The sequence below is a fragment of the Psammomys obesus genome, unplaced genomic scaffold, assembly GCF_907164565.1.
Source record: "Psammomys obesus unplaced genomic scaffold, mPsaObe1.curated_primary_1811, whole genome shotgun sequence".
NCBI lineage: Eukaryota > Metazoa > Chordata > Mammalia > Rodentia > Muridae > Psammomys > Psammomys obesus.
Window position 1 is genome coordinate 6,058,377 of NW_026590767.1, and position 16,090 is coordinate 6,074,466.

The 16,090-nt window shown below is 43.6% G+C and overlaps 2 protein-coding genes across 3 annotated transcripts in view; one reads left to right on the plus strand and one right to left on the minus strand.

The window, feature by feature from the left end:
* Dock1 (dedicator of cytokinesis 1) overlaps positions 1-16,090 on the plus strand; it is a 488,224-nt gene that overhangs the window by 199,803 nt on the left and 272,331 nt on the right. For both annotated transcript variants that reach the window (XM_055608813.1, XM_055608814.1), the window contains exons 26-27: positions 96-223; positions 2,109-2,204. In XM_055608813.1, the coding sequence (XP_055464788.1) occupies positions 96-223; positions 2,109-2,204 (224 nt within the window). The remainder of the gene's footprint in view (positions 1-95; positions 224-2,108; positions 2,205-16,090) is intronic.
* Positions 11,076-16,090, minus strand: part of Insyn2a (inhibitory synaptic factor 2A) — a 54,959-nt gene continuing 49,944 nt past the window's right edge. Inside the window, exon 4 of the mRNA XM_055608816.1 lies at positions 11,076-11,460. Within this exon, the coding sequence (XP_055464791.1) occupies positions 11,277-11,460 (184 nt within the window). The 3' untranslated portion in view covers positions 11,076-11,276. The remainder of the gene's footprint in view (positions 11,461-16,090) is intronic.

A 16,090-nucleotide genomic window follows, 5' to 3' on the forward strand; every position in this document is an offset into this window, starting at 1 on the left:
GTGAATCAGACACTTGAGAGGGTACACAGCCCTTTTGCAGACCTGAGGGATTCCTTGGTGTCTCTCCCTGTCTGAAAATCCTGTGTTCTATGCAGACTGCAGAGAGATCCTGCTTCCCATGATGACAGACCAGCTCAAGTACCACCTGGAGAGGCAGGAGGACCTGGAGGCATGCTGCCAGCTACTCAGCAACATCCTGGAGGTGCTGTACCGGAAGGATGTGGTGAGTCGTGGCGATCGGACCACAGACAGCCTTCGCTGCCATTGCCCAAGCCTTGGACACACACTACAAATAGGCCTGCCTTGTTGAAGAAAGCGGTGACCTTCATTTTCAGCCTTTCTCTCTGTAGAGTTTTACCTTGAAATTATTTTTATTTATGTGCATGGCTTGATTGTTCCATTGCAGCGTTCACCCTTCTAAATTGAAATTAAGTTTTTGTTTTCCTGGTAAGATGTTTCCCCCAGCCAGAGTTCTCATCCTGCGGGTCAGCTGAAGGTTGGCAGGCTGGTTACCATCCTTTTTTATCGTGTTTGCATTTATCAAGTAATACATGAGCGGAGCCACCGGTGCTCCCGGCAGCTCTCTGCTCTGTTCCCCACAGGTAGAAGCTCCCAGTACTTCCTAAGCTTTGCAACTCCCTCTTGAATTAATACATCCTGTGTTGCTTCTCTAATCTGAATCTGGCTCAGGCAAGATAGAAACACTTCTGTGTGTTAAAAGTAGAGACTGAACCCATGAGCAAGACTGGGGGTGGGCCCCAGTGTGCCCAGGGTTCCCCTGCATGTCAGTGCTTCCAGTTCTAGTCAGGACCTTGAGTAGACAGGGTTGGTTCTGAACTCTCTTGTGCATGGCCTGTGCACCTTCCTGGTACAGATGCACACACACATGCACACATGTACTCCTGTTTGGGGTTTGTTCCTTCCTTCCCATGGTAAGGCATGCACTCTGAATTAGTTACTTTTCTTCTTGCTTTCACTAAATACCTGACAAGAATCTACTTAAAGGGGGAGGGGTTGATTTTGGCTCACAGTTCAGAGCTCCTAGAACATTGTGTTGGGTGCAGGAGGATTGGGCTAGGTTCTATATGTAGCTGCAGGAGGCTGCTTGCTTTCATCTGGGCAAATCATTAAGTGGCAAAAGGGGAATGTTGGTCTTCATTTGCCTTTCTCCTGATCCCCTTTTTATTCAGTCCAAGACTCCACCCCATGAGCTGCTGCCACCCATGTTCAGAGTGTCTTACCCTCTCAGCTAATCCTCTTCGGAAATGCCCACAATCAAAGCTTTGCCTTATAATGCCCTTGGTATTTCTAAATCCAATAAGATAGACAATGATGATTGACTATCCCATTCTCCATGGTTTGTAATCAAAGGATCAGATACAACCCCTGATGGGTGATGGGCCAGCTTCATCAAGGGCATGGCCCTTGACCAGGTCTTGGTGTCTTCCTCAGGACCAGCCCCAGTGCTCCTAGGCCAGGCCCTTTCATTTCTCAGAGAGAAGCCAGGGCAAAGAGGTTGTAAGGAAGATCTTGTGGCTATGCAGAGATGCTCCGGTGCCTGCCTACTCAGGCCACGTGCATGGGAGAGAATCCACAGTCCCATTTCACATTAAACAAGGGAATAAATTCTCCCTAATGGAAAACCCCATGGCACTGTGAATTTTAGATAATTTGCTGCATTGGTACTAAAACACCCTGTTCTGTGCAGCAGTTAAGTTATCGGGATGTGACACGCAGAGCAGCCAGCGTTGTTATCTGCCTGCCTTCCGTTTACAGATGGCCAAGCGTCTCTGGAAGACTAATTGGCGGGCTCACCAGGGATCATAAACATTATATTGTTTAAATGGATTTGCTTTTAGTTTTAAGGTTTGCTTATATTAATTTACTATGATTATATAACAAATTATCATTAATGGGCTATAATTAATAAAAGGCCTCGAGTTTTCTTTGGGAACGCATTTGCCTTTTACAAAGACCATTTTTCATCTCGTTAAGGCTCATAATTGATTGACTCTCTGCAGAGCAGCTGGGTTTGGTGAAGAGCGCTCGGGCATGTGGGACCTTGATGGCCTGTGTTCTTGGCTGTAATTGGTGTCTCTTCCCTCCAGGGACCGACTCAGAGGCATGTCCAGATCATCATGGAGAAACTTCTCAGGACAGTGAACCGGACAGTCATTTCCATGGGGCGGGATTCTGAGCTCATTGTAAGTGCCCAGAGACGCACTCTTGTGTCTTCTCAAGAAGGCCATTTTCCACAAACACCTGTCCCATCTCTCCTCTCATAGCTGCCACTGGGACACTTTCTAAAAAGGTAGCATGAGACTGAGAAACAGTCTGTTCTTGTTTCCCATAATTCTGGAAGCATCTCTCAGAGGGGAAGAGGAAACTAACCAACATATCAGAGACAGAGACACTTAGTACTGGGTTTCTTGTTATTACTACTTTTTGTCAAAGATGCATATTTTCTTTTAAGTCTTCACTCTCCTGGTATTTCTTTCTTTGTATTTATGTTGAACGTATTTTTTGATAACATTTTATGAAGTACCTTAAAAAGTAATTGAGGTAATCCACCTTAGCAATTTTATTGTCTACTAAATGCATTCTAGTTGTTTCTCTCACAATGGGTCCTGACTTGCGGGAAATGATTTATTTCAAAAACGATTTTATCAAATTTTTGAGGTCATTGTAAGCCCGGGTCATGGCGACTTGTGTGCAGAATTTGTCATCTCCATCCTCTCAAATGGTTACATTTGGCTACTTAGGCAGGAGACCCACATGTGCGTCCTAGTAACCGTTTTATTACATCAAGTGTACGTCATTATTTAGTTAACCTTGCTGGGAGGCCTCTCCGGATGGAGTGGAAACAAGAAAATCTTCCTTAATTGAAGAAACAAAAGCTTTTTTAGCCTTTTCACCCACACTCAGGGAGGACACGTTGGCCTTCGTTGTGTGTGATCCTGATCCTTTCAGGGAGTGAAGAAATGAGGGAAAGCTGGGGTTGCACAGCCATTCTAGCCTGGGTCCTGTGTCCCTGTCTACATCCTTCACAACAGAGGGTATCATGGAAGTGAAGTAGGCAGGTAGTTCAGAAGGTGGGCTAGGAATCTTTCTGTCCAGCACAACTGTGCACTTTTTGTCTGTGACTTCCAGGCCGCGCTGTGTTCATATTTCCCTTGACTAGCTATAGATTGCTTATGTTTGGGCTATCACAGATATGAATTAGAAAATAATATGTTTCCCTGTGATTGGCTATAGTTTAAGTTGGTTTTCCCAGTGTGGCACTCTGTATGTGTTCCTATTGTGACTTTCTCAGGAACTGGGAACAGCTCTGTTTACCCGTCAGTGGAGGTGGAACCCCATTAAACTTCGTGCCTGGGGGCTCCCCTGCAAACCTGCTTGGGTGTGCTGGACACATGTTCACATGGAAACTAGGAAAGGGGCTCCAGGTAGAATGGATGGAGTGTGGCTTGAAGCCACAGCAAACATCATGATGTTCACTGTGGCCCTTTTCAGAATAAGTTGGGTTCAAGGCTGGTGTTGACTTGGCAATGCTCAGGGGCTTTCAGATGCTGCAGAAGTTTCAGCATCTGGATGTGCAGACTTGCAGGTGGGCTTAAATACAAGGTGTCTGATAAACTAACCTTGCCTCTGCCTAAGGTGGAGGAGCAGGGTCTTTGGTTAGGGAGACAGTACTGTCTCTGGCTAGGGAGAAAACAGTTCTGTTTCTGTTTAGGGAAAGTGATCTTTTAGTTAGGGATATATAGCCCTTTCTCCCTCTGGCTAGTTGGACACTACCTGAGCTAGGGACCCTGTCTTAGAGCTGTATTCTCTTGGTGCATAGTCCCTGACTACAGCTAAACCTGGGAAAGGAGGGCAGAGAGGAAGCTTAGAAAAGTTCACATGTGTACTTTTAAATGTGAGTGATTGTAAAGAGTACACAAAGTTTGATAAAGGGAAGAGTGCAGTGAGTGGAGCTCTTAGAGACTGGGGTCCAAGTGTCTTTGGAATGTTTCCCTAGCTGAGTCCTAATGACCATAGCAAGTTGTTATTGGCAGGTTGAGCTGGGCACTAACTAACTAACATCTTGGAAGATTCTTGTTTCTAGCTCCTCCTGCCCCACATCCACTGCCTAAACAACTACAGAACACTGGACCCCAGTACATCTGTTGTTCCTGATTCTAGTGCCAGCTTGTCTCAGCCTCTGCTGTGTGACCAAGGTGGAGTGCTGGTGGAAGAGTGATCAAAGTGCCTTTCCGGTTTCTGCCCTACATGTAGGCAGCAGCCCAGGGACATAAGCCCTCTTCTAGCCCTACCTTGCTTCCTTTCCATAAGACAAACAAATAAACAAACAAAAAACAAAAGCAAAAAACAAAACTCTGTAGTCTTCTGCAGGTAAAATCCAGATGCCAAGTTGATGCTGAGTTTCATGGCGGGTTCTTGTCCAAGCTTGGAGAAGCATTGTGTTCTAAGGACTGGTTAGCAATTCCTTGAAATGAACTCTTTAATGTTTTTAAGGTGGGCATGAGGTAAAAACCTTCACTAGGCCTTCCCATGTGGAGCCTCATCCACTTGGGGTGCATGCACAGGGGTGCCACACACTGGCAGGGAGTGAGTATCCTGGGAGACTGTCACATCCAGTCCCATCTGACCTTAGCAGAAGTCTCCAGAAGTCAAAGGGAGATTGGGACCTTAAGCCAAGCTCTCCAAGTCCCGAACATCTCAGGTAGCTAGAAAAAAGAATGAAAGACTCCTTTTGAATTTGTTCTGTGAAACCAAGCTGTCGTGGAAGAAATCACAAAAGGAAACACGAGTGAGCTGTAATTATTTAATAAGTGATCACAGTGTCAAGACATACCAAGAAGGATGCTGGCCATTTAAGAGGTGAATTGTTGAGAAGGGTCTGCCCGGTCATCTGCCATCCCCGAGTGCCCTCTCTACTGTCTACAGAGTAGTGGGGCTGCAGAACTTTCCCTGTGAGTGTGTGTCACCCAGGAGTCACTGTGTATAGCAGCTGGGCATGGATGCATTAGCTCAATGCTACAATGTTGCTCTGTGAATTTCGATTAGGATGGGATCCTCACAAAAGCATCCTTGACAAGGGGGACAAAAGCCTCATCAGTGGGTCCTCCAGGGTGGAAAAGGAGCAGAGAATGGTTTACAGATCCACCATAGGAGAGCTGTGCCGTTCCATTGTGCCCTGGAGATTTCCATCTTTCTAGGCTACTCACTTTGCATAACTGTAGTGGAAATTGTGTAACTGTGAACCAGCTTGAAAGTTATAACTGATTGCTCAAAATGGATTTTTTAAAATAGAACTTATTTTAAAAAAAAGAACAACCTTCTGAGTAGATGTGTTTCATTAGAAGACTTATTCTGTGATGTTGTCAAAGTTAGTACTTCGAATGGGTCTGCTTTTTTCCACTGGGTGCATATTTATTAGGTGTTCAGTCTCTGCCTGGTTCTATACTGAGTCAGGAGTGGGCGACCTCACACAGAAGTGGACAAAATGCCACAGGCGGTGTACAGCCACTTTTATCCACATCTGCAGTGGTTTTATATAAGCTCTGCGCTGCACTCTGTTGTGTGGCCTTTGTTTAAGAAGATTGTCTAAGGAGATTGCATTTGAAGTGACCACAGGGATGCTTTTCATACACACACACACACACACACACACACACACACACACACACACACACACAAATGTTTCTTGATCCTAAATGTCATTACTAAGATAAATCAGTAAATTAACAAATAAAATATAAACAAAGCCCCTCCACTTGGCAGGTATAGAATGGAGAGCATGTAAATGCTGAAAACAGGCTATGCTATTACTTTACTAATGAATTAAAAAGGATTTTTTTTTGGGGGGGAGGGGTTTGAGACAGGGTTTCTCTGTGTAGCCTTGGCTGTCCTGGACTCCCTTTGTAGACTAGGTTGGCCTCGAATTCACAGAGATCCACTTGCCTCTGCCTCCCTGAGGGCCAGGATTACAGGTGTGCGCCACCGTGCCTTGCTCTCAAGGTCTTTTTAATCTCTGCTCCACTTAGAAGTTCTTTAAGGTGAAGAAAGTGGAGATGAAGAATGGACAGGCCTTTGACCTCACGCGTCTGTAGTCATGTCCACATGGAAGAGTTGGCAGGGATACAAGTCATCATCAGAGGTTCCTGAGCAGACCATTTAGTTTTTCATTAGGTCTGACTTTACATTTTATCTGTCTCTTCCTCTTAGAAGCCTGTCTAGACTCCCAGAATTCCATCATTCCTACCCAGGATGTGTGATGCATTGCAGGGGCCATGTGCTTGTACACAGGTGGCCATATCAGACATTTGTTGTAACATTGAGCGACACAGATCCATCTTTCATGGGATAAGCCATGGCCAGGGAACAGTGATTAACATGTAGGGATATTCCTTCTCCTGGCTGTATTAGCTGGTTGCTTCTTTTAAATGATTGGATTTACATTCTGATAATGAATCCTTTAAAAATGTAATTGTGTGAGGACAGTGGCTAAAGAGTTTTCTTTGGCCTGGGTACACACCAGAAGACTGAAAATTACCGTCTCACTTAGGCAGAGATGTGAGCCTCCTGTAAGCTGACTCTGTGAACTTGGGAGCCTCTGCCTCAGACACTATTTGGGACTTGCTGTAGGGCATGGTTGGGCACAAAGTGATTGAGATGGGAGCAGCATCATTGGTAGGGCATTTATTGGCATCCCAAGTCATTTCTAAGGGCCTGGAATGCTTCTGCAGGAAAGGAAGGTATTAATTATAATTGTTACCCCAGGGAAGAGTGCCTTTTCCACTAAGTCTCAAGACAATTTTGTCGCCAACATATTACATCCCTCTGCATGAGCTTTAATGTTGAGGTTTGTATTATCTTGGAGTTAAAGTATGAATATGCTTTAAGAAATCCTTACTGGTAAAAACCAACCAAACCAACCAACCAACCAGACACAAACCAGTGCATTATAGATGCTTCAAATGGAAGGAGCTTGATCTTTGAATAAAAGTGTCACACCAGCTGGCCAACTATATTGTTGGTGGCCTTCAGGAATTCATCCTGGTGTATGCATGTGTGAGTAATGACTTTACAAGTTCATTTATATTTGGTGTTAGCACAGTGATCTTTCTTGCTTTTTATATTTCTGTGTCCTAGGGTTTTTTTCCCCCCACCGAGGTTGCTCACTACCAGTGGGCTTATAGCAGAGGAAACATACATCATATAATCACCTTGGTAAAATTCTTGCATGCTCATACCAGTCTATGGAGGTAGCTTATATTAACTACTAATGTGCCTAAAGCTAATTAGTTGCTTTCCCATGACCTGTGACCTGCCATGACATATGCTACCTATTAGGATTTGATTGGTTTATGTTAACTCCCAAAACTGGATGATACTTTTGCTCTTTGTGTTGTACAGCTATTTTTTTTCCCCAATAAATGGATTGGCTTCACACTTATCTGAGGTCAAAAGTATAAAAGCTCTTTATTACTATGTTTTCTTTTAAAGATAAGAGATGTGGGTGAAGCAAAATGTCACACCCATGAAACTGCTCCCACTGGTGGTAACTGAGTCAGATAAAGAGAGTCCTATGAAACCAGTCCACAAGCATATTATATACTGGCCGTGCTCTTAACAGATGATGTGGTAGAAGTTCATGCCCCTTGGTTTTTTCTCACTCCTCCTCATGTCTGGGAAAGCCAACAAGCCAAACTTTTATCTGATGGCATCTCTTCTCTTTCAGTGGATGGTGGTCTGTGGGATATGTCATGCCTGTCATTGTCCACAAGAAAAATGATATCAGGCACCTGCCTATGGTTGGGGGGTTCTTTCAGCTGATCCTGGGACAACTGCAATGAAATCCTTGCACCTTGTCTGCCATACTCAGCTGTGCAGCAGCAAATAACAGCCTTGTTGGTTGCACAGACACTCAACAGTATGGCTTTTCTGGACATTGGATCCCTTTCATGCAAACTCTGCTGGTCTTACAGAATGGATATTTTGGTGTTTATATGGGAGGTACCCCAAGGTGGCCCCAGTAGGTGGCTACTAGGATTCTAGAATTTGCCTGAATATTCCCCTCATCAGTCTGAGCTGGTATTTCAATCTTCTTTCTTCCTTCTGCCCATAGCACTTGCCTTCTTCTCCTTCATTCCCATAAGGCAAATGTGAGGACAGCGAAGTCTCACAGTCACAGCCACAGTGACCTCTCTTTATAGATGGCCATCTTCTCCTACAGGAGGTGCTGTCCACTTCTAGACACTTGTTGGCACTGGGATTAGGCTTTATATACAGCCAGGATGGAGTGAGTGCTTCCCATCCAGAGGAAAGAGGAAGAAGAAACAAACCAGCCGCTAGTCTTGAGCCAGGGACCTACTTGATGCTCTATAGAGTCTAGAGAGAAGCCACCCACTTTAGGCTATGGAATGTGATGGCACAGGGTGAGTTTAGTAGTCTTTGGAGGCTCTTTAAAAATGAGACCCAAGTTAGGCACATGATGCCATAAGCATGTATGTACCCTGCATAACTTAAAATGTTACCTTGTTTTTCTGGTACCTAAGCCCAGGCCAGGGTGCTGAATAAACATGCAGGACTGGCTTCTCTGTGTCAGCATTGGGGATACAGGGAGTACCCAGGGCACATAGCAGTGCCATCCTTCCAAACCCCATCAAAATTCATTTTGGGGCAAATATCTATCCATTATTAGTTTCTTGGATTAGAATCAGTCCCAAAGTATAGAGGCCGCGAAAGAAGTTTGGTAGACACACACATTACCTTTGATTTTTTTTTATTTAAAAATTAATAAAGATTTAATGACAAGTATAATAATTTACTCTATACGTAATGCCATGTGTACATCTACATGGGAGGGGACACTGAACGTTTTACTTGGTTTTGTATGAAAGTTTTGACTTCAGTATTTCCAGAAGAAGGGTCATCCTCTGTCACTGGCAATTGTGATTCAGCTATGAAATGAGCTTGAAAATACATTTTGTTTCCTGGTTGGGGAGATGCTTTTTCTTTTGAGGAGGAATTGGTTTCTCTTCAGAGTTTCGCTTCTGACTCTAGAGTGTTTCATCTTTTGATTTGGGGGCCTAGACTGGTTTGAAACAAGTGTGCTCACATTTAGACAGATAGCAGCACTGGAGAGAAAGCTGCTGAACCCTTCTTTCCACTTAACTGAGAACATGGGAATCTTCAAACATACGAAGAGAAAACTGGTTGCCAACGTTTTTATAACATCGGTTAAAAACAGTATAAAAACACGAAAGATGTGTTTGAAGTTTCGTATTCATGAAACAATTGCACTTCCTTCAGGTACAGGATCAGCTTGGTCAGGGCTCTCCTCCAGTAGTCCTGTTCACTGCTCTTCTATGGATTCAAATTCTTATAGAGTACCTCCATTAGAGCCATGTATTTGCGTGTGTGTGTGTGTGTGTGTGTGTGTGTGTGTGTGTGTGTGTGTATGTGTGAGTGTGTGCAGATGCGTGCACAGGAGCATGTGTGTATCCATTTTCAGTTAAGCATACCTCTGTCCTGTGGTTTGCGTAATCCTTAAGTGTAGTCATACAAAATATTCTTTTCGCTATCTTTTTTTTTTTTTTCTTTTTAAGACCTGGACCAGATGACTTTGCTAGATCCTTGTATAACCCAACTGTTGAGAACTAAATGGAACTGCTGAATCCAGAGGAAAAGCATGGTGAATCATAGCTCCTACTCCTCAAAAGAAGGACATGACCCTCTCCCAAAGCTGGGTTGCTACTCTCAGTATGCAGTTCCACTGAAAGTGCTGGACAGACACTGGAGACTAGGTTTTTCTGATATGCTCACAAACTACTCAGAATTTTAAGTTATACAAAAAAAAAGGATAGAAAATAAAAGGCAAAAGAAGATCCCTACTTCCTACATAGGAAACAGAACACTGAGAGAAGTTATTAATGCACAGGAGGATTTTGGTTTCTATAAAAAAGATATTTGTAAAGGTGCAAAGAAATGAGTGAAAAATAAAGGAGCAGAGGTTTACATTGTCATGTGTGATCAAGAGAGAACTCTTGAGTGTGATGGCAGATTTTAAAAAAAATGCCTAAAAACATTTGATTCACAGCTTTTCCCTAAGTTTGCCACTTAATACAATTTACAGGTAGGTTAAATGTAGGCGATGGTAGGTTTGGCCATTGGTAGCAGCTAAGGGAAACCCACTGTTTCTCTCTGAGATGGTCAGATCTCGCACAGTAGTGACAAAGCATACGAAACTGTATAAAACACCTGGCTGCATTCAGGGCTGAAGAGCATCTCCGGGGATTGAGACACAAACAAAACAAAACAAAAAAAAATCACTTTCTGCTTCAGCCCAGGCACCCGTGATTTACAGGTAACTATATTACCCGTTGTGTATCTTTTTCTGTTTTCAAATTCTTACCAGATTCACCGTTTGGCCTTTGGGTACCCAAAGATTAAAAGCAAGATCCAGGAAAGCTTACTGTCCAATAGCTCTGACCCTGTCAGCTTCAATGATTGAAGGCATATTATGACTTGGGGTGGGGGCGGGGTGGTTCCTGGCTGCTGGCCATTTGGAAAATGAGCAGTAAACATGTCGTCCATCTGGAGATGAAGAGGGTGCTAAATCTGTGGTGTCAATGTGACACTGAAGATGTGGTCACTTGGCTTAGCGCTACAGCACACGAAGGCAGATATACATAGAGTCACATTTTCGAGATTATTTATGGTCTCCGACCACTTGAAAAAAATTGTGCTTTCTCCGGAATTTAATGTGCTGAAAACTGCACTCCCCGCCCCTCTGCTTATTTGCAAAATGAAAGATAAAATGAAGTCCTCTGCCAATACAAGGCTTGCTTTCTCTTCTCATTAAAAAAAAAAAATAATAATAATAATAATAATAAAGGGCCAAAAATAATGAAAAGTTCCACTGCCTACAGAGGGACAGCCTGCCCTATGGAACGCTGATAACTCAATACTCATTCATAGATGGGCCGGCTGCCGGGGGTTAGAGGTTTTCCTTATCTTTGACTATGTAAGTTTTATTTCAGACTCTTCACCCCACACCAGTGCACTACAAAGGACAGCTGGCAAGGGGTGACAGTCACTCCCTTGCTGCTAATTATCTGTTGGTGCGAAGGCCTTTTTGGTACGCAGGGCGAGAAGCAGGGAGCACGTGTTGGCACTGCAGTTCCCTTGATCCTATCCAGTTTGGGAAAGGACTGACTTAAATTCCAGTGGGTTTGCAAGATGGCCTGGGTACTCCCAAGCCCCGAGTCTTAAAGAAACCAGAGTTTCCACCTTCCGTGCTTTTTGGACTCAGTTTTGGATTTTTGCTTGGGCGTGGAGGAGTAAGTCTCCTGAGTGTAAGGCGAAGGGATGACCTGAGTTTCCTCGACAGGGTGCAGTTTTCTCAGCACAGGTTGGAGTTTGTCTTCCTGTTGCTTAAAGTCCAGCTCCACACTAGAAAGACAGAACAGAGAGTTTAGTGTGTGACCCTAGACATCTGGGGATCTCCCATCAGGGTTATATTCATTCATACTCTATGTTTAGTAATAAACAGTTGACTAGATCATATTTTTTACTGTTGAGCACTATGATCTATTCCAAATTCACTCATTTCACTTTGGAAAATAACTTACTTTCACAGGCAGGCCTTTAAAGTTCTAAAATACACCCTGGGGTCAGGGTGATGGCTCAGTGAGCAAAGGGCTTGCCATGTGAGCCTGAATTCAACCCTGAACTCCACTTAAGACCCACATGCGGTGGCTTATGTCGGTAAGTCCAGTGCTGAGGTCAGAGTTCAGGCAGATCCCCTGAGCTCATTGGCCAGCTAGCCTAGCAATCAGTAAGCTCCAGGTTCGGAGAGAAACCCTTCCTCAAAAAATAAGATAGAGATTTACCAGGGGCTGCTCTTAAAGCTGATTCTCCTTCTCCTGGCAGCTATCATTTGCCAGTAACTCACCAGTTATCGGGAGGACTTTGTACCCACCTGTCTTGTCCATGCTGGGATTTTTGTTTGGCTTAAGATTACACAAGGATTGTACATGTTTTCTCAATGTCTATAGGTTTATATATGCACCTGCCCCCTTGAGCAAGGAGAAGGCTGTTTCCTTCCTCTTATCCTCCTTCTGACCCCTCTTCCTCAGTGACCCCTGAGCCTTGAGAGGGAGAATAAATGGGCAGAATCCCATTTATTCTCCAAGAACATCCAAGAATAAATGGGCAGCACAGATTGGTTTTGATGGGTAGGAAAAAAAGTAAAAGGACACAAAGTTGGGTTTCGGAACCCAACTAAGAGGAATCAGTGTAGGGGATGAATATGATAAAAACATAGTATTTAAAATCTCAAAGTATTAATAAAGTGAAATTTAAAATAAAATGAAGAGCAATAGGGGAAGATGTGTGACTCAACCTCTGGCTTCCACATCCGTGCACAGATGCACAGGACCACAAGTACAAGAATTTAAATAAAAGCCTATCATATATCTGTTGCCACAGAAAATAGGAAAGGCAGATTCATCACCCTATTTATCCTGAAGTGTACACGTGCACATCAGGGAATTGGCCAGCCAGCAAACAGGGAAAGAGGCAGAAGTTGTAACACACACGCACACACACGCACATGCATGTAATATATACTTGCAGTGTATCAATCAGTGTACTTCTATGCAACCGCCACTAGTCAGAGGAGCCTGCCATTTGAAAGCGCCAGGAACCGAGTGACTTTGGCTTGCCTTCTTACAAAATTGTACTTGTCTCAAACATTCTTGTGGACTACAGCTAGGAGAGGACCCCGGGAAATGTCTCTTGTGTTTATCACCTCTGCACTACTGAAAGGTTTTGGTTGTTATCAAACACAGCTTCCCAGGACACAGCATAGATAGCATTTGGTCAAAACAATACAAGATTGTAATTACCCCGTGGGAGCAGGAGTGTGCAAGGATGTTTGTGCTAGAAAGATAAGATTGAAGATGTGTTTCAAAACATACACGGCTACTTCGGAAGATTCTGGGAGGAATGCTGTCAGTGTAGTGGAGTTGTTCCTTAGCAGTGATGGTCTGCTAGAAACCGGTCCTCATGGAGCCCCTGGCCTGCCTGGCTTTCTGTGATGATATGGCACTGGGGAGCTTTTCTTCCCATCCCTTGCTTTTTGTATCATGTGATTTGGACTAGAGCTCTGGAGTCTTCTACCCTGTCCTCTTATCTTGTCTAGATACCAGACTAGATTTCAGTGAATGTTCATAACATTCTATAGCCAGAGGGACCATGAAGCATCTATAAACATGAAATCCCATCCATTTAGAGAACTATTAATCCCAGCCAAATTCTGACATTTTAAAAACACAAAGCAGCAAAGCCGTATTATCTGGAGACTTAAAAATAAGTTCAAACCCTATCCAATGGACCAGTTTATGATTTCTAAATCACACACACCGTATTTCTTATTGTTTAAAGGCTGTAATATCACTGAGGTTTTTTTTTTATTTCAAGAAACATTAATGTGTGTTCTTTTTTTTCCACAAGAAGCCTTCCTCCTTTCCAGTTATTTTAAAGAACATTGTGTGTGTGTGTGTGTGTGTGTGTGTGTGTGTGTGTATGTGTGTGATGTGTGTGGATGGCACAGCATGTGTAGAAGTCAGAGGCCACCTCTCAGAAATCTGTTCCAGGAAGTAGAATTGATGCTCATGAGCACAAGTGTCACTTATCTAGAATGTGTGGTAGTGGAGGCAAGGAGGCAACTGTGCAAACCTTAGGATGTTCTGAGCCTGTGACATTCCAGCCTGTCTGGGCTGTGGTATCTGTGGTAGGAGATCCTGTCCTGGTGCAGGAGCTTGGGGCACAGGGATGAGGTCATTCCCTTCTCATCAGTGAGCTTTCATTTACTCTAGTTCAAGGAGAGGTACTGGCTGTTTTACCAAATTCTCAAACATACAAGTCTATGAAAGACCTCTTCACTATTAGTGAATAGTTCCAGTATTAATTTGTTCTTACCCTTATGTTTTGACTGCAGATTTTACAGGTGAGTCTGATGCTGATAAAGAAAAGTATTAGAGAATCCTCAGCCTGGATGTTTAGGCAACAAGATTTTGGGGAATCTGTGCGATGTGACATTTAGTTAAGCTACTACTGAAACATGTATTCTATGTCAAGGCCATGTTAAGTCCATGTCATTTGTCCAAGGTAGCTTTTTAGTTGTTAGAACAGAGCATGTGGCTAGCAGTTCCTAGACTAACATCCAATCCCGGGCACCTGTAATTATTGAATTTCCCATTAAGCAACTATACTGGGAATCCTGTCATTAACCAATTTATCACACCGAGGAACCATGTAATCACAGTGTAATCTAATCTGAGTTCTTGTTAACGAAATGACTCGACTTTATCTGTTGAGCAGAGTCCTTTGTGCTCATCCAGTATGCTGCAGCCTAGAGCAGGTTTGATAGGAGAGACCTACTAAACCTGTGAGTACGTACTGGGTAATGCCTGCAGTAGGCCTCATTGACACATTGACCACAAGCCCTGCCTCTCCTCACTGCCTGCTCTGTGTTGTCCTCCCTGCAGTGGATCTGTCTGGGCGTGATATGCATGCCTCAGCCAGCCACACTCCGGACAGGTGAACCTCGGCTCTTAAGTAGCACAAAAGGGTATTTTTTTCTTTTGCCCTCTGCTGTCTGCTAGCAGTTTCTTGTTGTCAAGGAGCACACTGGGTTATTTGGCGTCTGAAGTAGATGGCTCACTGAGTAGGACAGTATTACAAGGTTAAGAATCTGGTTCTCTCTGACTGACTTAGAGCAAAGGTTTCTGTGATGTTAATGGCCAAGTGGCCTCTGCTAGGAACAGAGGTCCTGGATGTTGTGGAACTCTACAGCTGTGTAGTCTCCAGTCCTTCCTTTCTGAAGACAACCAATTAGCCAGATAGAATTTAGGCAGGCCTGCCAAGCCCATGTTTTGATCTTGCCTATGGGATGATGAACCTGCATCTGCTCGTATGTGTAATTTGATGGCTGTGTAATCATCTTTTTTCCTTGCATCCTTCCTTGTGGCTATTCATTTACCCACCTGGGGTGCTCTGTCTGACTCATAGCATAGAAGGTCACACTCTATCTCCCCACTCCATCCCAGTTTCACACAATCTCTGCAACCTGACCACAAATCCTTGTCTTCCATATTTGAGTTCCTTCATTGCATTGCATAGAGTGTGGAGGATTCTGTGTCTGCTTTGGTGCTGAGAACTGGCCAGAGTTTTCTGGATAAGTTTTCTGGCATCAGAGAAAAGACTGCATCTTGTACTGAATGGAAGGGAAACATCTCAGTCTCTGCATTTATAGCTATTGCCAAAGGCATATTATTGAGCCCCTCTAATGCTTTCCTTTCCTTGTTTGCACCTCCATTCTTGTTCTAGAAATGTAAAACAATGACTCCCATTAGGAATTCCCAGTGGGCAGAAGCCCTGTCTGCAAATGTTGCAAAGCCTTGGCCACACTCGTCTATGGCCCCTGGTGGTTCATGATTAAAGATGCAAAGACATTTCTTTTTTTTTTTTTTTTTTGCTCGATTATTTTCTCTTAAAGAAAATAAGTTCAGTTGTGAGAGCTTATAAAAATCGCTGTTCTATGTTTCTTATATATGTGTGCATGCATTGATGTATGTAAACACGCTCTTATGCATGTCTCTATGTATATGTGGAGGCCTGAGATCAACCTACCATTACTCATGTGCCATCTGCCTTGTGTTTTGTTTTTGCTTTTTGTTTGTTTGTTTGTTTGTTTTGAGACAATCTCTTACTGGTCTGGAATTTTCCAATTAAGGCTAGGCTGACTTACTTGCGAGCTCCAAGGATCTGCCCATTTCCCCAGTGCTGGGATTTTAAGTATTTGCAGGATGCCTGTTTGTTTGTTTGTTTGTTTGTTTGTTTGTTTTTTAAATGTGTCCTTTTCAGTTGGGTGCAGGTCCCCATGCTCGCAAGGTAAACTCTTTATCAACTCAGCCGTCTCTCAAGCACAATCTGTGTCTTCCTAAAGAAGTGAAATGTGCCCATCTTTAAATCTCAGGCTGTTCTCTCAGTCCATACCCAGGCATCGTTTTCTTCC